Genomic DNA, 21,107 nt, shown 5'->3' on the forward strand with positions numbered 1-21,107 from the left:
GTACTCCAGAGCCTTGGAGGGGTTACTCCAGTCGGGGGAGATTTAATTGTTTTTAAATATATTTCTTTTTTTTTAAATTACTGGAATGGTTTTCTCCTTATTTGGGCAGGTCAACTCACACCCTCCTAGAGTGGCCAATGATGAATGGGGGCCTTTTGGAATTTCTGCGGTGGCTTTGTTGAATTTACATACAATGGAAAAGGAATGGGAGGGGAGATCTTAATCTACTACACTCCCCCCATTGGCTCCTCCCATTTCCCCCCTCTCAGAATTTTTTCTCAGAGCCCCACTGGCAGAAAATGGCTGGAGGAGGCTGTGGCAAGCAAAGGGATACAGATATTCATTGCCAGAGTCCCCCCTCCCAAGCAGCCCTTTCCTCCAGGGGAACTGATCTCTGCAGTCTGGAGATGATCTGCAATTCCAGGGGATCTCCAGGTCCCACCTGGAGGCTGGCATCCCTAGACGAGAGCTACTACTCATGGATCCAGTGCAAGGACTGTGCACAGCCTACACAAGGATTCCTTTCTTCCCATCTTCCCCCTTGTCTTGGCACCCATTTCCAACGCAGAGAAGATAGATTCTCAGGTCTTGCTAAGATTGCCAGCATGAGATTTCTCAAAGTTACAAAGTCTCCAAAATCATGCAGATCAGGAGAGCGGCTGCTTTGCATGGCGAGCTTTATGACAGCCGAGATGAATGCTTCCCTGTTTTGTTTAGACAAGGCATTGCACACACCAAAATGAAACTTCCTATTTAACTAGCATTTTATTTTATTAGTGATGATGCCCTGCACACTGTAAACATGTGACTCCCAGGGGCGTGGCAGGGAGCTGAATTCACAGCCAGAGTTACTCCTGAACGCCTTGCTCCTGAACCGGAAGTATATTTCACTGTTTGTATATAAAAGGCTTGCTTGCTTTGATGGAAGAAATGCCCGTCCTCACACTGGCAGGGGCTCATGGGAATTCTAGTTCATGGACATCTGGAGGACCTCAGGTTGACTACCTCTGGTCTGCATAGTGGGGAATGGGTCTGGGGGTATCTGGATGGGCTGTTTCTTGAGACAGAGGCACCAGATTTGTGGCACAGCTGCTGGTGTGTCTCCTAACCCCCCCCCCCCAAGAAAAACACCCAAGTTTCAAAAAGATTGGGCCAGGAGGTCCAATAGGGGGGGGAAAGCCATTTAAAGGGATCGGCTGTCTGGGTGTCCTGAAAAATGCCAAATATTTTTGGGAGTTCTGGAGTTCAGCTATTTTGCCCAGGCAAAAAAGATGGCTATTGTTTTGGCTCAGATATTGCCAAAGGCAGACCCCTCGTGCCTTCATCCAAACCAACCCTTTTGCCCATCAGGGTCAGTATCCTCTGCTGAGACAGGCAGCAGCAGCAGCAGCTCTCCTGTGGGTCGGTCCCATCCTTTTAGCTGGGGATGATGGGGATTGGACCGGGACGTTCCAGCACCCACCCACAGGTTCCTCTCGATGCTTCCTGTTTGGAGGGGGAGGGAGACCGAGAGCAGAGAATAATGTACCAGACTGCCTTTTGGGAGGTCATTCTTCTGCATAATCCAGAGGTCATATGATAGCTGTCTTCAAGTACTTGAAGGGCTGCCACATAGAGGATGGAACAGAATTGTTTTCTGTTGCTCCAGAGCAGGGGTAGTCAAACTGCGGCCCTCCAGATGTCCATGGACTACAATTCCCAGGAGCCCCTGCCAGCGAATGCTGGCAGGGGGCTCCTGGGAATTGTAGTCCATGGACATCTGGAGGGCCGCAGTTTGACTACCCCTGCTCCAGAGGGTCAGACCGGAACCGGTAGGTTGAAATTAATTCAAAAGAATTTTTGGCTAAACATCCGGAAGAAGTTCCTAAGAGTTAGAGCGGTTTCTCAGTGGAACAGGCTTCCTCGGGAGGTGGTGGGTTTTCCATCTTTGGAGATTTTTAATCAGAGGCTGAATAGCCATCTGACGGAGAGGCTGATTCTGTGAAGGCTTAAGGGGGTGGAAGGTTACAGTGGATGAGTGCAGGGGATTGAACTAGATGACCCAGGAGGTCCCTTCTAACTCTGTGATTCTAAATTCCGTCTAAACATCCAGAAGAAGTTCCTGAGAGTTAGAGCAGTTCCTTGGTGGAACAGGCTTCCTCGGGAGGTGGTGGGTTCTCCATCTTTGGAAGTTTTGAAGCAGAGGCCAGATAGCCATCTGACAGAAATGTTGATTTTATGAACTTAGGTAGATTGTGAGTGGGTGGGCAGGAAGAGATGTGCCAGTGTTGGTCCCTTGCGGCCCTTCCTTGCATACCCAGGGAATTGCTCATCGCCCCTGTGGAATGGTAGGTGAATTCCCTCCAGGCCAGGCTGGATTCCGGAGATTTTTGGAGGGGGGGATCACTTGGCCATGAAATTGGGGTCACTATGTGTGGGCAGGTAGTTGTGAGTTTCTGCGGGGGGTTGGACTAGATGACCTTGGAGATACCGTCTATAACCAGAACAGCAGAATTGCCTGAGATCAGCCCATTTGTAAGGAGGCAAAGAAACAGCTCGTGAAGAAGAGAGGAAGCTTGCCTGCAGGCGGGTGGGAGCCTGGGACTCAAAGGGGTATTTTGTCATTTGTGGTACAGTTCCAAAATGTATTGGCCGACAAGGAGCAGCACTAGCAGACTTCAGGAGGCTGGCCGAAAGAGGAGTGTGTGTGTGTGTGGGGGGGCTGTTTTGCATTGAATAACTCATTTTCTGAGATGAAAGCAGAATCCTGAAGCTGTGACACGGTTGGGGGCAAGGGGGACCAGACTAAAACACTCCTCTCACCAGTGGTATGTCGAGCGAGCACGTTCCTATCATAACATGAATTGACAAGGAGGGAGTAATGTTTCTGACGCTGAGGGACCCAGCGAGCCCGTCAACGTTTCATCCCATCGAGTCTAATCTGGAGGGCAGGGGGCCTTTGGGCGGTGGTGTTGCCGGTACAAGGGAATCTGTCCCCGGACCGCTCGGCCGCAGCCGCTTGCCCCCACGCCGCCCCTGACGCTCGCTCTGTGTCGCTCCAGCTCTATGTTGCCAGCGAAGCCATCCTCATTGCGCTGGTGGGGGCGACACCTCCTTACCACTGGGACCTCGCCAGGATCTCGGCTAATTGGAGCCATGGCAACCGGTCGGCGGGCGAAGCGGAGCGGGCCTTTGGGAAGTGGCTGCTGACCGCCAACGACAGCGAAGTCCACAAGCACGTCCACTTCAGTAGCAGCTTCACGTCCATCGCCTCCGAGGTAACGGAACCATCGGGTCGCCACGGCCAGCCGGCCGACGTCCCGCTTCATAACTGGTGGCGGGATTTGTGAATGGCAAAGGCCGGGCTGAGCATCCGCGAAGGGCCTTTGGTGTGAATGTTAGATCACGGTAGTCACCTCCTTCCTTCACAAAAGGAACAAAAGATAGTTGGGCCCAGGAGGGAATAATTGAGGCCGCCAGGCTATGATTACCTCCCAAGTACCATAAGAAGAAGAGCAGAGTGGGGGGTTTTGTACCCTGTTTTCTACTACCCAGAGAGGTCTCAGAATGACCGACAATTGCCTTCACTTCCTCTCCCGACAGCTGATAACCTGTGAGGGAGGTGGGGCTGAGAGAGCTCTGAGAGAACTGTGACTGGCCCCAGATCACTCAGCAGGCCTCATGTGTCTCAGAGGGGCTTACAATCGCGTTCCCTTCCTCTCCCCACTGCAGACACTCTGTGAGGTCAGTGGAGCTGAGAGAGCTGAGAGGAACTGTGACTGGCCCACAGTCCGCATGGGGAATCAAGCCCAGTTCTCCAGATTAGACTCTGCCGCTCTTATCCAACACACTCTACAATCACCTTCAGGAAAAGGGAAATGGTCCCTGTGTCTCTGACTTTTTAATATCTCTCCTCCCAGAATTCATAACTCTCTACCACATATTGTGAATCTCCTCGTTTTCCTGATGGAATGCAGATCGTGGTGATGGAAGCCAAAAACAGGATGTGTGTCACATCCTCAGTTGCTCTCCCTGCAGCATCTGGCCATGATCACTGATCCTGCTGCGAGTCACCCATGGCTCCCTTCTAGTAGCTTTTACCTTAATTAAAAAAAAAAACTTACCTGCCTTTGCACGGGCAGTTCTTATAGGAAAACCCAGGCATAATCTCTCCCCCCCCCCCCCCCAGCTACTCTTTATACCCAGGTAGTGGCTGAATGCCTCCTCTAAGAACTGCAGGGGAGAAGTCGTGTGTGAGGACAAACCTGCCTTTCGTATTTTACGGAAGATACGTCCCCCCTGTGTTGCTGGGACTTGTCAAGCTCTTTGAGGGATTCAGCATGCCTCGGAGAATGACCACGCTCTACCACGCCTTCCAGATTCTGTGTAAAAAAATACCCTGACCCCTGACTGCATGCCCTGAAGAGATAACTGCTTCCTGACAAAAGGATCACACTGCTTTATTTATTTATTATGTATTTATATTTTTCTATTTCTTGACCGCCCCTCTCTACAGAGCCATCTCGGAGCGGTTTCCAACAGTCTCAGTAAACACAATACAACGATTCATAAAAACGACATCAATTTATCAGTGAATTTAACCATGATTATCTATTATGCATTTTTAAAAGAATCCTTAAGAGTAGTCCTGTTGTGCATGGCGTATTCGCTGGCAGGGGCTCCTGGGAATTGTAGTCCATGGACATCTGGAGGGCCGCAGTTTGACTACCCCTGCCTTAGAGCTAAGACCCAATTGCTTGCCTCCATGTCAAGACCCTGGTTTTCCTGGGCAGCCTCCCTTCCAAATCCTCACGAGGGCCAACTCTCCTTAGCTTCCATCAGCTGGCGGGATTGGGGCAGCCTGGGCTACACAGGTGGTTGTTACTGCCTCTCAATGTCCTAGGAGGTCTTGTTGTTTTAGCCGCTCTTTCCTTTGGGCTCAAGGTGGTTTGTCTGTGTGCGAGCTCTAGAAACGCACCTTAGTCTGCAGGAAAAATAGCCTGGTGCGAAAATTCTGGCCCCATTTGCTGTGCAATGAAAAAGGTAACTTCTTGTCTGCTGCTTGTCTGTGAGCACTGCACCTGTACCGTGCTTGTTAGAGTATTCCCAAAGGAGCAGCAGGGAGGGTATTGTAATAAGGTTTTCTTTTCGATCCTCTGGAGGTGTTTCCATGGTGGGTTTTTTGTCCTTTTAATGAAGCTCTTCTGTTCTGCCGGACTCTCGCCCCTTTTTCTCCCCCTAGTGGTTTTTAATCGGCAGCACATCGTACAAGATCAGCGCTGCGAGCTCATTTTTCTTCAGCGGTGTTTTCGTGGGGGTGATCACCTTTGGCCAACTCTCTGACCGTTTTGGACGGAAGAAAGTCTATCTTACAGGTAAGAAACCACTGGGTGGGGTGGGGGTGAGGAGAGGGAAGATGTGTCGTCATGCAGGTAACCTCACTCTTCCCTCAGCTTCGTCTTGAGATGGTCCTAAGGTCGGGTCACCAAACTGTGCTCAGGATCCCTGGCCCTAAGGGGGGAAAACTGGCTTCAAGATGGGCCAGGGCTTTTCATCCTGGTGGAATCCCCTCCCTAAGGAAATCAGAGCCCTGCAGGAATGTTAAGTTTCCCAGAGCCCCTAAGATGGGGCCGTTTCACCAGGCCTGTGGTTTAGGACAGGAAAATAACTTCTGAAATGGTGGCTTCCCTACCTGAGAACTTCCTTCATAGTTATCATAGAATCCTAGAGTGGGAAGGGGCCATATAAGCTATCTAGTCCAACCCCCTGCTCAACGCAGGATCAGCCTCAAGCATCCAGAATAAGTCTCTGTCCAGCCACTGCTTGAAGACCACCAATGAGGGGGAGCTCTCCACCTCCTGAGGCAGCCCATTTCACTGCTGAACTACTCCTAGAATGCTAGAGTGGGAAGGGTCCACAGAGGCCATCTAGTCCCGCCCCCTGCTGAGTGCAGGATCAGCCTCAAGCATGCAGGATGTCTGTCCAGCTGCTGCCTTTTTCTTCTCTGGAACTTTTGCTCTGAATATTGAGGCGGGAACAACGACACATATTTCTCTGGGTTTGTTTATTCCTTTTTCTCCCCCACCCTTCCTCAAAGCTGACACTAATGCCAGCCTAAATAAGGTTATACCGTAAAGCCCCTGGCAAGAATCAGATTCAGGAAGCCTCGTCGCTAGATGGTTTGCCTCCAACTTACAAGGGGAAGCGCTCTGAAACAACACAACTCCACAGGCCTCCGGGAAAGCAGATACCGAAGGTTGTCTCTGCACAGACCCCAGGCATGCTTTCCAGAGGGCAGGTGCCATGACATCTGGGCTGCTGAAGCATGTTCACAAGGTAGAGGTGGTCTGTCAGCTGTGTGGATCAGGACCATGGCGGACTTAAAGAACCCGTACTTCAAACGGAACCTGGAGCCCTGTGAATTTCTGGTGTTTTGAAACTGGTGTAATATGCACATACTGACTGGTCCCTGTCCAAACACAGGCAGCCACGTGCTGCAGTTGGGTGAAGGTGTCAAACGGCCTTCGAGGGCAGCCTCATGGAGCATGTGCTGCAACAATCTAGTCCAGGGATAGTCAAACTGCAGCCCTCCAGATGCCCATGGACAACAATTCCCATGAGCCAGCGTTTGCTGGCAGGGCTCATGGGAATTGTTGTCCATGGACATCGGGAGGGCTGCAGTTTGGCTACCCCTGGTCTAGTCACAAAATTGTGTCGGGACTGATGATCGGTGTGGCCTGGGCCAATGAATCCAGAAGGGAAGAAAACCCTTGGGAATTGTCCCAGCCTTTTTCTCCATTCGCCAGGCCAGGTACAGGTTTGCTTCTGAGCTTCTTACATGGGTAACCATCAGCCTGTCCCGTCCCAAAACGGTAAGTCAGTGTTCCCACCCAACGAGCCTTCCCTTCTTCTTTGGATTCCACCGTACCTGGTTCGCTTTCATCCACTGGATGGCAGACAGAAGCACAGCACTGGCTCAGGGCCATGAGAGCTGCAGCTGGGAATAGATATGCAGCTGGGCATTACCAGCCTGTTGGTGACGCCCCACCCCGAAGGTCCCAATGATCTCGTTTCATGACTTGGTGTAGATGCTAAAGAGCCATGTTGAGTGGGCAGAGCCCAGGGGACATTGCCTTCCCAAACTCGTGATTCAGCCTCTTCGCCCAGTGATGAAGGACAAAAAATCAAAACGAATATCAGGAGCTCCCTGTCCTTCCCACCCCATTTTCCAGGTACACAAATACCTGGTTTGGTCTACAGTATGGAAAGCTGCAGGATTAACCAAAAGGTACTTGTCAACAAAACTAATCCACAAGAACAATTAAAGCTGTTTTGGCCCCAGAAGCAGGCCTGAAGCCAGGTGAGTCAAGGGCACATGGGTCAGCCAGGTATGCTGGTTGTTTCTCTGCCACCATCTGCTGAGGTGCCCTTTTTTAATGCCAAGGCACAGCTGACTTATGGCGACCCCATGGGATTTTCAAGGCAAGAGATGTTCAGAAGTGGCTTGCTGTTGCCTGCCAGCTCGGTGTAGTGGTTAGGAGCGCTGACTTCTAATCTGGAAAGCTGGGTTTGATTTTCTGCTCCCCCACATGCAGCCAGCTGGGTGACCTTGCGCTCACCAGAGCACTGAGAAAGCTGTTCTCACCGAGCAGGAATATCAGGTCTCTCAGCCTCACCCACCTCACAGGGTGTCTGTTGTGGGGAGAGGAAAGGGAAGGCGATTGGAAACCGCTTTGAGACTTCTTCAGGTAGAGAAAAGTGGCATATAAGTTCCAGTTCTTCTTCTTCTTCCTCTTCTATGTATCAACTGAATGTCTTTGATGAGCTTCCATCCAAGTGCTCACAAGAGCTGACCGACCCTGCTTAGCTCTGAGATTGAGCTTGCCTGGGCTATCTAGGTCAAGGTGTTGATTTACCCCCCAGCCCAAAGGAAGGCCTGAGGCAGGCATGCAGTTGACTGGATCTTCTTCAGCCAAAGTAGGAGTTTCTTTAAACAACAGTAACTTCAGAACTGTCTCCAATGCTTCTCTTCTAGCAAAGGTGAATTAAGTATTCTGGCCTTGCGTCCTGGGAGGCTGCTGAGTTGGTAGGCCTTGCCTTAGACGGCACAGAAGTGCTTTGAAAATGTTTACAATAAATATATAGTCACATTGCATGTGAATTTCTACAATAAATAAATTAACATTGCCCCCTAATTTAGCCCCCTGATACCATCAATTTCTCTTTCCTCCTTTCCCAATACTAAAAATATCTCGCCATTATCTCTGTTCCAAACCCATAGGATTACTTCTGCCTTCCCTAACTCTTGAGATACATGATGAATTCAGACTTCTTAAGCCATCACTTCATTCATTCATTCATTCATTCATTCATTCATTCATTCATTCATTCATTCATTCATTCATTCATTCATTCATTCTTTAGATTTCTATCCTGCCACTTTTTGAGGACTCGAGGCGGCTTACATGCAAACAGTAAAAAACCTCGATAGAACACTAAAATCACATTCTTTTAAAATCCCATTCTTTTATGTCAGGCCCTGTCTGTTTTTTTTCACCCAGTATCTTGCAACTCCCATCCTTCCTTCCCTTGGCACATTAAATATCACCCTGGTCTCTCTTTTAAGCCCAAGGCTTTTCAGCCTGAAAAGGAATTCTGACTTTCTAGCCTGAAAAAATAAGCCGATCAATAAATTCATCCCCATGGCTTGCAGTTTGCATCCTTCCTGCCCTCGGGACATTACCGTATCAGCCCGGTCTCTCTTTTGGTCCCCAGGTTTTCTGGATTTCCCAGTATCAATTCATCACAGCTGTCTTCCACTAAAAATCACTCCCTTTAATGGTCAAACGCCTGACTTCTCAGGACTGGCATAAAGTGGATGCTTAGAGCCAATAACAGAGCCTGACAGACAAGTAAGAAGTTTTTAGAAGAGGAGCTGTTTTTTGTGCCTCCTTTTACTATCCAAAGGAGCCTCGTAGAGGCTTACAATTGCCCACCCTTCCTCTCCTTCAACTGTGAGGCTGAGAGAGCTCTAAGAGAACTGAGACTAGCACAAGGTCACCCAGCATGTGAAGGGGGTGAACTAACCCAGTTCTCCAGATTAGAGGCTGCTGCTCTTAGCCACAACTCCAAGCTGGTGCAGGGAGGGCTGAGGAACCCAGTGATCCAAAGAATGCACCTTTTTCAAAATAGAGTTTGGAAAAGATTTCTTGTGTGCACAGCCATGGGAAACAGGTGGCTGGGGCTTCTCTCGGTTTTGAGCAGTGTATCCTGCCCTGTCCCCCTCTCCTGCCCCAGATCTGAGGCCCCTCTCCTGCCCGGAGGGATTGCCATGCTGGCCTGACCTTGGCTGCCCCACATCCCAGAACTGCCACAGACTGATGTTGGCCAGAGGCAAATGCAGCTCCTCCTCTTGTTCCCACAGACTCAGTTGCATCCTGGGAGGGGAAAAGAAAGAATGGTTGGGAGGCAGTCTCTCTGTCTCTCTCTGTCTCTCTGTCTCTCTCTCTCTCAAAACATTTATAACCTTTCCCCCGCCCCATAGCCTTTTCTCCTGGATCCAGGATGAGCATAAACTGCATGGCAATCTACCCCACCCCACCCCATGACTGCCTGTGAGCATCCAGAGCTCTGCAGGAACCAAAAAGGAAGGATGGGAGATACAATGCTGGGTAGCAGCATGTGTGAATGAGATCTTGGGGAACTTGTGGGCGGTAAGCTAACTGTGAGCAGACAGTGTGATGCAACGATGAAGGTGGCAAATGCAGTCCTGGGCTGTATCAACAGAGGCCTCACATCAAAATCTCAAGAGGTCATCATCATGCTGTATACTGCCTTGGTCAGGCCACACCTGGAGTCCTGGGGGCAGTTCTGGAGGCCTCCCTTCAGAAAGGACGTGGGCAAAATGGAGAGGGGGCAGAGGAGAGCGACGAGGAGGATCTGGGGCCAAGGAACCAAGCCCAATGAGGAATGTTCAAGGGACTTGGGAACATTCAGCCTAGAGAAGAGAAGGTGGAGAGGGGACAAGATGGCTCCCCTTAAGTATCTGAAAAGTTGTCGTTTGGAAGATGGGCCTGTTGGCAGCAGAGGAGAAGACCTGTAGTCCTGGGTTTCAACTATGTGAAGAACGGTACCAGCTAGATATCAGGGGAAAATGTTTCACAGTCCGAGTAGTTCAGCCGTGGAATGGGCTGCCTGAGGAGGTGGGGAGCTCCCCCTCACTGGCCGTCTTCAAGCAGCGGCTGGACAGATCCTTCTCCTGGATGCTTGAGGCTGATCCTCCTTCAGCAGGGCGCTGGGATGGATGGCCCCTTCTGACTCTGTGATTGTAATTCCAGAGCGTAATTCCTCGTTTTCACACACAGCAGACTTCAGCTACGTAGATGAGCCCTTGCAAGGCCCTGAGGGTCGCCCAGGCAGAAGCTGCCATAGTTGGTGGCTCTGCAGTGCCTGGCTGGTGTGGCAGCCTTCCTCCGAGGGAGCCCGTGAAGGGCGTTCTACCCCGTGGCCCCCTTTCTCCAGGGATTGTGTTGTGTGCCTTCTTTTGGGGTGAGAGTTGAAGATTTTCCAGAGCTGTGCAAAACGGCATTCAGAGGTTCTGTTATGTCAACAAGTAGCCTGTTTGAGGGGGGGTGGGGGTGGAAAATGACATCTCGGCAGTATTCTGAAGAGGAGCCCTCTGCTTGCCTTCCAGGTTTCGCCCTCGACGTCCTGTTTGCTCTCGTGAACGGCTTCTCCCCTTCCTACGAGTTCTTTGCCGTCTCCCGCTTCTTGGTGGGGGTCATGAACGGCGGGATGTCGCTGGTGGCCTTTGTCCTGCTGAACGAGTGTGTGGGCACCGCCTACTGGGCCTTGGCAGGTAGAGCGTCAGCCTTTTGTTGTGGGTTCCTTGATGCCACCGGCAAATCCAAATTCAGGCCCAGTGGAGGCCTGAAGGCTGCCCCCCCCCCCACACACACACTAGGGAAACCAGCGATCACCCCCTGGCAAAGCTCCCTCTAATTCTCTCCCCCCCCCCCCCCACCAGCAGAAAATAACCACTGTGATTTTAAAACAGGCCATCGGCAGTGCTAGACGGTGAGCGCCTCTGGATTGCTGCTGAGCGGGGCTTCCAGAGAGATAAAACTGGCCTGATCAGGGTCGGGGCCTTCTTGGCCTGATGGAAGGCTCTGCCTGAGGAAACCGGGGTCCTCTGGGATTTCACGGAGCTCCAGAGGGCCTGCAAAGCCAAGCTCTTCCACCAGGCTGAGGCCAGGCAGTAAACACCCAGAGATCCAGGCCTTCCCACAAGGAACATCTGCCAATGTAGACCCCTCCAAACTCTGAAAGTCCCTATAGGGCAGGGGTAGTCAAACTTCAGCCCTCCAGATGTCCATGGACTGCAATTCCCATGAGCCCCTGCCAGCGTTTGCTGGCAGGGGCTCATGGGAATTGCAGTCCATGGACATCTGGAGGGCCGAAGTTTGACTACCCCTGCTATAGGGGATCAATATTAGGAGATGGGTTTTCATTGTAAGACTGTATGGCTTTATACTGTTAACCACCCCTAGTTGATAGGATGGGGCGGGATACAAATAGAATCTTGATTGATTGGTTGATTTCAGGAGCAGCCATTTATGCACACGGCTTTGAAGGAAGGCTGCTCCCACGGCTACTGTGTGCACCCACAGGGTTAACCTCTTCAGAGCCAGCCGGCCTTTTTAAAACCCCATCCAGCATTGCGACAGGTAGTCACGCTTAGGTCTGACTTCCCACGTTTCGTCTGCCTGGGGGTGCATGGAGCGCCGTCACTAACTTTGCTGCATGAGAATAGTCTTCATGCTCCTGGTATGCACCTGAGCAGCCCTCCAGTCCCAAAACTCTGTGGGAACTTTGGCAAGCAACTTGAGTTCTCTGAGCCCTGTAGACCTGGGGTGGCCCAGTTGTGGCCTTCCAGCTAGGAGGGGCTCATGGGAATTGTAGTCCACGGTCATCTGGAGAGCCACAGTCTGGGCACCCAACACAAACTTCTCCTAGGTTAGTTTCAGCCATGTATGTTGATCTGCAGCAGAACTGCCCAATAGCACCTTAGGTTCTCACAAATGCCCTTTAACTCAAAAGCTGAAAAATCTTGTCAGTCCCAAAGGTGCAACTCGACTCAAATCTAGCTCAGCTCCTGTTTTTTCAGGATGTGGACAGTGTGTCTAACGTCCTCTGTGGACATCAAGTAAAATTTGTATTTAGTGCAGCTTGTTCCGAATATAAAAGTGGTGATCCTGCTCACAGAAGACATACCAGCTCCTGTTATTGAGGACAGTGAGGTTTTTGAATTTTCAAAGGTTTTCACAGGCAGCGTCAACTGGCTGTTGGGGGTTTCCTGGGCTGTGTGGCTGTGGGGTAGCAATTTTGGCCCCTGACGTTTCACCAGTGACCATGGCTGGCATCTTCAGGGGTAGGACATGGCAAGGTGGGAATCTCTCCATGCCAGCGGGAGAGATTCTCACCTTGCCGTGTCCTGCCTCTGAAGATGCCAGCCACAGTTTTTGACAAAACATCAGGGGCTAAAACTACGAGACCTCGGCCTCTCCGCTCAGGAAAACCACAACTCCTAATGAGGCTCTTACTTCCATAAAGTCAAGGCAGTCGGTGGGAAGCCACGATCGAGTGCAAACCCATACTAAATTATCAGTATTGATTTAGCAGGTCTGCCCAGCTCCCCTCCCAGCTAAACCTGTTGGTTTGACACCTTTTAGGAGCTCTTTTCAGGCTCCTGGGCCCCCACCAAACAAGGATAGGACACAACATGAACAGGTGGACAGAAAATCATTTCTTACTGAACACCAAGAAAACTTGAACATACTGGGATTCTTTTTTGTGTGTGTAAAATAACAGTATGAAATTAAAGTTTAGAACATTCGACCGAGATAAGCATGTGCTTTAATTTTTTTTACAGGATTTTTTTCCTTACCCATGATGGTTGGGCTTTCTAGCAATAAATGGCATCATACATGACCAAAAGGGTATTTAATTGGTTCAGTTATCAGGGTCCTCCACGAACCCTTTGGGCTCCACTTCTCATGTTTTCAGGCCTGTGGCTCCCTTCAAGTGTGCCAGCCCCCCCCCCCCCCCCCGAGGACCATATGGCCCCCATTGAAAGTAACTGGTTTAAACCATGCTTTGAATCAATTTTCAACTTGTGGCTTCTACCATATGCAGCATTATGCGACCAAAACCTTAAGTATGTGGACATCCATCATCTGTTCTATCTGTTCCACATAATATATTTCTGGTAAGGGCTTGGAGGAGGAGTGTTTCTCATGGCTTAAGTGCTACTTAACACCCACTCAGGGCAGCTGTCCCGCCCCTAAGTGCCTCCTCCTCCAACTGGCTCGCCTGTCTATCCAGCAGCTAGCCAATCGCCTTTCATCCCCCACCCCTGACCACCCCCTCCTCCTTCCACATCCCTCTGAGGCTCGGAGGCTGCAGATCCCTGCTGCGTGAGAGCTGCCCCTGCCAGTGAGTTCCCTTCCCGGGGGCCTCCAGCCTGCAGCCTTTCCAGGTCCCTTCCGCATACACACTCATCTAGTGCCCATTGTATTCTGGGATGCAATGGGCTTGGCCCCTGTTTTATGGTATAACTTGATGCTTTGTGGACCAGTGTCAACCAAAACGTGGTCCCAGAAAACCAGGGAAAGACAAAATAGGCTATCACCAAAATAGGCTGCTTTCACCATTTTTAACACTCTGTTGTCTTTCTGTCTTTGTTTGAGTAACCTTTATGTACGTGTTTTTTGGGTCTGTCTTTTCAATTGAGTCCCATTGCATGGTCGATAACACTCTCCCCTCCCTCCCTCCCTCCCCCTGTCTGTTGTGCCTAAGGATCGGTTGGTGGCCTGTTTTTCGCGGTGGGCATTGCGCAGTATGCTTTGCTAGGATACCTCATCCGCTCCTGGAGGATGCTGGCAGTTGTGGTCAACCTGGAGGGATCGGTCGTCTTCCTGCTCTCTCTGTAAGTGACCCGTCTCAAGCCTCTCCTGGTGGCATTCGTGGCAAAATGGCGGGGGTCTTGTTGCCCCTGGAGTAAGATAGCCGAGTATTCCGCTCTTGTGCCAGATAAGATTTTTTTTTCCTTGTCCATATTTCTATCCCTTCTCCAAGAAGTTCCCTTCTAGACCAGGGGTGGCCAAACTGTTTTTCTCCAGATGGCCATGGAGCACAATTCCCATGAGCCCCTAGTGGGGCTCATGGGAATTGTAGTCCATGGACATCTGGAGAGCCACCATTTGGCTGCCCCTGGTCTAGACTTTTCATTTTCTAGAACGCTTGGAGATCTTAAAATGTCCAGGAAATGGGGCGCTGTTGATCTGCTGATGGTGCTGATCAAAATGACATCTTCGTGTCTCAGAGAGTCAAGTGAGAGCAGCCCTGTCAATGTCACGTTCTGGGCCTAGGGTGGTGTTGTCAAGTGTGCAGATTAGGCGTTGCTGGCCACTCCTTTGCACATGGGAAGAGAACCGTGAGTGGCCCAAAGTCACCCAGCAGGCCTCATGTGTCTCCAAGGGCCTTCCCTCCCTCTCTTCACAACAGATGCCCTGTGAGGGAGGTGGGGCGGAGAGAGCTCTGAGAGAACTGTAGCTGCCACTAGGTCAGCTGGCTGCATGTGGAGGAGGAATGGGGAATCAGACCCGGTTCTCCAGATCAGAGGCTGCCGCTCTTGACCAGCACACCAAGCTGGCCACACCAAGCATCTGTTAGGCATGCAGGAGGTTCCGGGTTCAGTCCCTGGCTCCTCCAGTTAAGAGGATCCGGCAGCGGGGGATGCGAGAAGGCCTCAATCCATGACCTTGCTGCCAGCCTGAGTAGACCACATGGACCTCGACAGACCAAAGGTCTGATGAAAGTCAGCTTCACGTGTGGTTCTGTGTGCGAGTCCCGCATTCTGCATGCTGCATTTGCTTGATTTTACATGGAAGTGACCCCCCTCCCCGCGTTTTGGCTGAATGTAATAAATGTTGCTCATAGACTGACCCAATGAACTGGAGGCTTTATTTTAATAGCATTGCTGAACTTGAGGCTCTTAATCCCCCCCCCCCCAAAAAAAAACCCCACTAGCAACCTGGATGCAAACTATAGATAAACTTTAAACTCCCAAGACCCCTCTGTGCACTCTTGAATATCCTTGTTAGGTTCTGAGTTATGACTTCATTAAAAAAAAAATTCCTAATGTGAGTGCAGACAAATTTGGAAAACAAATAGAACACCTATTACCTGATGACTAACCTATTTATCAAACAGTTATGTGCCCAACTCAGTGGATTGTCAACACATACGTATATATTGGGTGGAGGGAGAGGGATTAGGAACTTCTGACATTTTAATGTTTGGAAACCTGAAGAGTTTTATCTAGTTCAGGAGCCGCCAAACTGTGGCCCCCCAAGATGTCAATAGACTAAAATGACCATGAGGCCCTGCTATGCCATCAGGGGCTCATGGTCATTGTAGTCCATGAGCATCTGAAGAGCCACTGCTTGGCCACCCTGATAGTTCATTTAGACATGTATAAAAGGCCAAGGGTATCCCTTCTAGGACCCCATCTCAGTTTACAAATACCTTAACATCAGACAGAAAGTTTGAAGGAGAGCCAGAATGTGGGCGAAAAAGAATCCAGGCAGTCTAGCAATTGACTCAGATTTTAAACATCTGGCCCTAGCCGCTCTGGATGGGAGGAGAGCTAGGAATCCCTTTCTGCTTGTTGCTTAACGCAGTCATTCTCAGCAAAGATTACCAGTAACTCCAGGGTTACTCCAGTTTGGTGGGGGGAATTGTTCTTTAAATGTGTGTGTGTGTTTTAAATAAGCCAGGGAGGGGTCAGGAGGACAGAGGAAAACTGAGAACCCCGTGAAAATTGGACTCCTGAGGTACACACACCGCCTCCCCCTCTGTCTCTTCGGTACAAATCCTCTCGCGTTCCTCCAAGAGTCCAAAGCACATTTGCAGCATGACGCCTTTGCTAAGTCCCCATCCTCCCTTCCTGCCTTTCAGCTTTGTTCCCGAGTCCCCGCGCTGGCTGTACTCGCAGGGCCGGCTGAGCGAAGCCGAGGACGCCCTCTGCCTCATTGCCAAGAGGAACCGGAAGCCCAAGTGCACTTTCTTCCTGAAGCTGCCTCCCGAGAGGACTGCCCAGGAAGCGGGCAGCATCCTGGACCTGTTCCGCTACAAGGCCCTTCTGGGACGGACGCTGGTGATGATGTGCATCTGGTACTTGCTCCGCCTTTGGGTCTGGGTCAGAAGGGCGGTGCGGAGAGCCCGAGGCCACCCGGCCACTTTCCAGAGGGGCATCAGACCTAGACTGCCCGGATCCAAGTCGGAAACTCTAGCCATCGCACCACATGGGACTCCTCGCAAGTAGGAAGCTTGGCAGGGAGAGAGGCGGGAAGCAACAAGGCTAAATTCACTTCGGAAAGGATGTGGACCAACTGGAGAGGGTGCAGAGGAGAGTGAGGAGGTTGACCCAAGGCCTGGAGACCAAACCCTCTGCGGAGAGGCTGCAATGCTCAGCCTGGGGAGGAGGAGGTGGAGAGGGGACTGGATTGTACTGGAAAAGTTGCCTCTTGGGGGAAGGGCAGGGAGAGGATCTTGACAGCAGAGGAGAACTGTGCGTAGGATGGTGCTGACTGGATATCAGGGGAAAAGATTCACCGTCAGAGTAGTTCAGCAGTGGAATGGGCTGCCTAAGGACATGGTAAGCTCCCCCTCGCTGGGAATCCTCAAACAGTGGCTGGACAGATGCAGACCTCTGTGAGCTATCAAGGTTTTTGATGGTAACATGCAACCGTTACTATGAAACACAGAGGGAGGGCTGTGGCTCAGTGGCAGAGCATCTGATCGGCATGCAGGAGGTCCCCAGTTCAATCCCTGACATCTCCAGTTTGAGGCTCTGGCAGCAGGTGGCATGAAGGACTCCCTGAGACCCTGAGAGGCACTTGCTGGTTTGAGGAGACGAAGCTGAGCTTGACGGATGGGTGTTGTGGTTTGGTATATTTTGAGGTTAGGCTGTGGGTCACTGGTGGAGCATCCGCTTGGCATGTGAAAACAGGTGTGATCCCTGGTATCTTCACTTGAAGCACTGGAGAGCCACAGGTTGGCCCCCCCGCTATATGTGAATGTCTGGGGTGACGATTTTTTCCATAGCTCCTTGTGAGCTGCAAAGATGACCACAATTATGCTTAACCTTGTTTTATTTTACCATCTTGCATGGAATTCACAGTCCGTTGCACTTCCATTGCCTCGGGATCTCGTGTCCCTTTCGCTGTCTGGGATCTCAGTTGTATTTGAGATTTTTTTGCATTTTTCAAAAGATTGGACCGATGTGAACATGCAGGTTCTTGATGAATTTGTCAGCCTGCAAACCAAAAGACGGTGGTTAGGGCTGTTTGTCACAAGAACCTAGAAAAGGGTCGAAATGGATCCACCATTTATACAAACCGTTATGGCTGTTCTGCACAGTAACAGAAGAAGAGTTGGTTCATATATGCCGCTTTTCCCTACCCGAAGGAGTCTCAAAGCGGCTTACCCTTTCCTCTCCTCACAACAGGCACCCTGTGGGGTGGGTGAGGCTGAGAGAGCCCTGATATCACTGCTTGGTCAGAGCAGCTTTATCAGTGCCGTGGCAAGCCCAAGGTCACCCAGCTGGCTGCATGTGGGAGAGGAGCGCAGAATCAAACCCGGCTCACCAGATTAGAAGTTCACACTCCTAACCACTACACCAAGCTGGTAGTGTCAGACATGTGCAACCTGCCAACCATTCTTGTTTATTCTGATTTGTCCCGTAAACAAAATGACCAGAGGCATGGCTTTTCATTCAAGGCATTTGCCAAAGTTATGCCTTCTGGGTCATCATTTAGCTTTCTTGGAGACCTGATGACAAGCATGTCTCATGAGTTAAATTTCTGGGGCAGGGAACGTGGAACTCCCAACACTAACCCTATTTATTTTATTTATTTATTTAGATTTGTATACTATCCTTCCATACGGCTCTGGGCGGTTGACATAAAACGTCATCACAACATCACAACAAATGTAACAATCATAACATAACATATGAGCTAGGATATTTCAACAGAAAATAGTTCAACAAAGAGAGCAACTTTAATGGAACCCTTAGGTCATATTTAGTCATGCAAGGAGGGTGTCAGGGGGCACCAGCGGATATAGCAGGCGGCAGAATTCCCCGATAGTCTCAGAGGTTACAGAACAAAAAGCACCCGGACAGCTAAGGCCCAGGCCTGGACACCTAATGGTGACAACTCCACACGCGGAGAAATGGTTTCTCCAAACAGCAGAATGAAAACCACTTTTTGGGGACAGGTTCCGCTTACTTGATAGCCAAAAATATCTTCCAGGTGTGACTTTAGATAACATTTAACTCGGTAGGGGAAAAAAAAAAATCCTGACGGTTGAAACCACCAGCGATACGCAGGTCACAATTCCATGTGTTACTCCGTCTTACTGACAAGGTGGAGCATGTGCTCATCGGCTTGGCGGAGGCTGCTTCTTCCAAGGGAGGCAAGAGGTGGGAGGCTGGAAAGGAAGCATTGGTCCACAGCTAAACTGAACTATGCAGTTTCCCTAGAACACGGGTGGCCAAACTGCAGCTCTCCGGACGCCCATGAACTACAGTTCTCAGGAGCCCCTGCCAGAGTAACATCAGTTGAAGGTGAAACGCAGGATCTAGGCACAAAACAAAAAGAACCCATGAGCTATGAGTCCAGTGGCCCCTTAGAGACCGCCAAGAACTTTGGGCTATATTCTTTCGAGCTGGAAAGAAGGGAGTAAAAACTCCACCTGAGAAAGCAAGTCAGGAACCCCAACGATTGAGAAACAAAATAGATGAAAATGAAAATCTTTTATTATAAAGTGCTCATTTGGAAGATTAAAAGCAACGTTAAGACTGAAAAAATCAGTCTGTGATGGTATGACCATAGACCAAATGTGTTTCAATCCAGACGAACAAATCAGTGGACAAATATAATATACACACAAAGGTTGTGTGTATATGGTTCTTATGCCAGGTTGGTGGCATAATAAGAATCGTAAAATGTGAAGCTCACAGCAATATATATTATATCTGTACCACTACAGATTTCTGGCAAGGGCTTGGAGGAGGAGCGCGTCTCATGGCTTAAGTGCCGCTTAATACCTGCTCAGGGTAGCTGTCCTGCCCCTGAGGGCCTCCTCCTCCAATCAGTTTGCATGTCTGTCCAGCGGCCAGCCAATCGCCTTTCATCCCCCACCCCTGACCACCCCCTCCTCCTTCCACTTCCTTCTGAGGCCCGGAGGCTGCAGATCCCTGCTGCGGGAGAGCTGCCCCTGCTGGTGAGTTCCCTAACAGCTGCCTGCAGCCTTTCCAGGTCCTGGGGGAAGGGGGGGGCAGTCCGCAGAGTTCTTCCATGCCTCCCCCCACCCCCAATCTAGCACCTGTTGTATTTCTGAATGCAATGGGCTTTGTAATTAGTGTAGTAATAATTCCAGTTGCGGAGCTCACAATTAAAAATTAAAGATGTCAAGAACCACCAGAACCAAGGAATTAGACTTAGAACTTTTCAAGCCTCGAATGGAGCTCTCTCACATCCCTTTATCCTAGTTAGAAGATGGGAGGGGTGTCAAAGAGTGCTTGGAAAGGATGCAACAAGTATACTGTGCATATTGTCATCAGGCTGATTAAAGCAGGGGGTGAAATGCTCAGGGCCAGGTGGTTAGCATCGGTAGCATTTCAGCATTTTCTCTCGAAAGCTCAAGCCCTGAAATTTGGGTTGGTCTCACAGGTGCTATTGGATTTGAAGCTGTTTCACTGCAGGCCGGGGGTGGCTAAGCTGTGACTCTCCAGCTATCCAGGAACTGCAATTACCATGAGCCCCTGCTCATTGTAATCCGTGGACATCTTGAAAGCTGCAGTTCATCCACCCCGGCTGCAAACCAACCCGGTTACCTTTTCAAACAGTCTTCATGAAAAGAATCCACTTTGTCTGAGTCCAGAGGGGGAGCCGTGGGTTTCACGTCTAAAAGAACAGTGTATTTATATATAGATGTAAATGTATAATATTTATATATAGATGTATAATGAACGTAACCTATCAGCTTTCACGAACCAGACCCTGCTTGCTCAGACGCGCACAGAGGCACGGGTTGTGGCTCGTCACAGCCTGACAGTGTGGCTCGTCTTTACCGTGCCCCAAGACTCGTCCTCGTTCCGACGTTGACCACTGTGTGTTTTCCCTCTCTAATCCTCTGCAGGTTTGTCTGCAGCCTAGTTTATTACGGCCTTACTCTCAATGTGGGTGACCTGGGAGGAAGCGTCTACGCCAACCTGGCCCTTTCCGGACTGATCGAGATCCCCGCGTACCCGCTCTGTATCTACTTGATTAATCAGAAATGGTGAGTGGCGGGCCACAGGCGGTGCCAGCCCTTGCCCAGCTGTCTTCCACCTGGTAATTTCTGTCATGATCTTAATCATCTCCCTTAATGGCAGCTAACTGCAGTTCTGTTCTTTGGAGAGAGCAGATGTCAAAGAAAACTTGATGGGTCTTCTTCGTTTTGGTTTTTCCTTTGTTGGATTTTTGATCTGGATGAAAAGGGGAATCAACACAATGGAATGTTCAGCCTGGAGAAAAGGGGTGGGGACGGGACGGGACGGGACAGGAGGGCTCTCTTGAAGTATCTGAAAAGCTGTCCCTTGGAGGAGGGCAGGGAGCAGTCCCTGTTGGCAGCGGGAGACAGGACCCTAAATAATGGGCTTAAACTGTTGGTAGAACAGCACTGGCTAGATAGCACAGAAAAAATTGTCAGTCAGAGTAGGTTAGCAGTGGAGTGGGCTGCCTAAGGAGGTGGGGAGCTCCCCCTCACTGGCAGTCTTCAGGCAGAAGCTGAATAGGTACTTCTCCTGGGTGCTTGAGGTTGATCCTGCATTGAGCAGGGGGTGGGACTAGATGGCCTGCATGGTTCCTTCCGACTCTATGATTCTTGGGCTCCCTCCAGAGTCCACATTTGTTTGTTATCCACAGCTTGTACTAATCGCGGCTTCTTTGGATATTGGAGTTCACCCCGGTTTGTTCAGTAGCGTCATCCCATGCAACCATTCAGTGCTGGAATGA

The 21,107-nt window shown here is 50.4% G+C and overlaps 1 protein-coding gene across 1 annotated transcript in view; it reads left to right on the forward strand.

The window, feature by feature from the left end:
* The window catches only part of SLC22A15 (solute carrier family 22 member 15), a 31,651-nt gene that overhangs the window by 1,752 nt on the left and 8,792 nt on the right, over positions 1–21,107 (forward strand). The window contains exons 2-7 of the mRNA XM_077346278.1: positions 3,042–3,257; positions 5,222–5,354; positions 10,673–10,837; positions 13,837–13,966; positions 16,000–16,215; positions 20,251–20,391. Of these exons, the coding sequence (XP_077202393.1) occupies positions 3,042–3,257; positions 5,222–5,354; positions 10,673–10,837; positions 13,837–13,966; positions 16,000–16,215; positions 20,251–20,391 (1,001 nt within the window). The remainder of the gene's footprint in view (positions 1–3,041; positions 3,258–5,221; positions 5,355–10,672; positions 10,838–13,836; positions 13,967–15,999; positions 16,216–20,250; positions 20,392–21,107) is intronic.

The sequence above is a fragment of the Paroedura picta genome, chromosome 7, assembly GCF_049243985.1.
Source record: "Paroedura picta isolate Pp20150507F chromosome 7, Ppicta_v3.0, whole genome shotgun sequence".
In the NCBI taxonomy this organism is placed as follows: Eukaryota; Metazoa; Chordata; class Lepidosauria; order Squamata; family Gekkonidae; genus Paroedura; species Paroedura picta.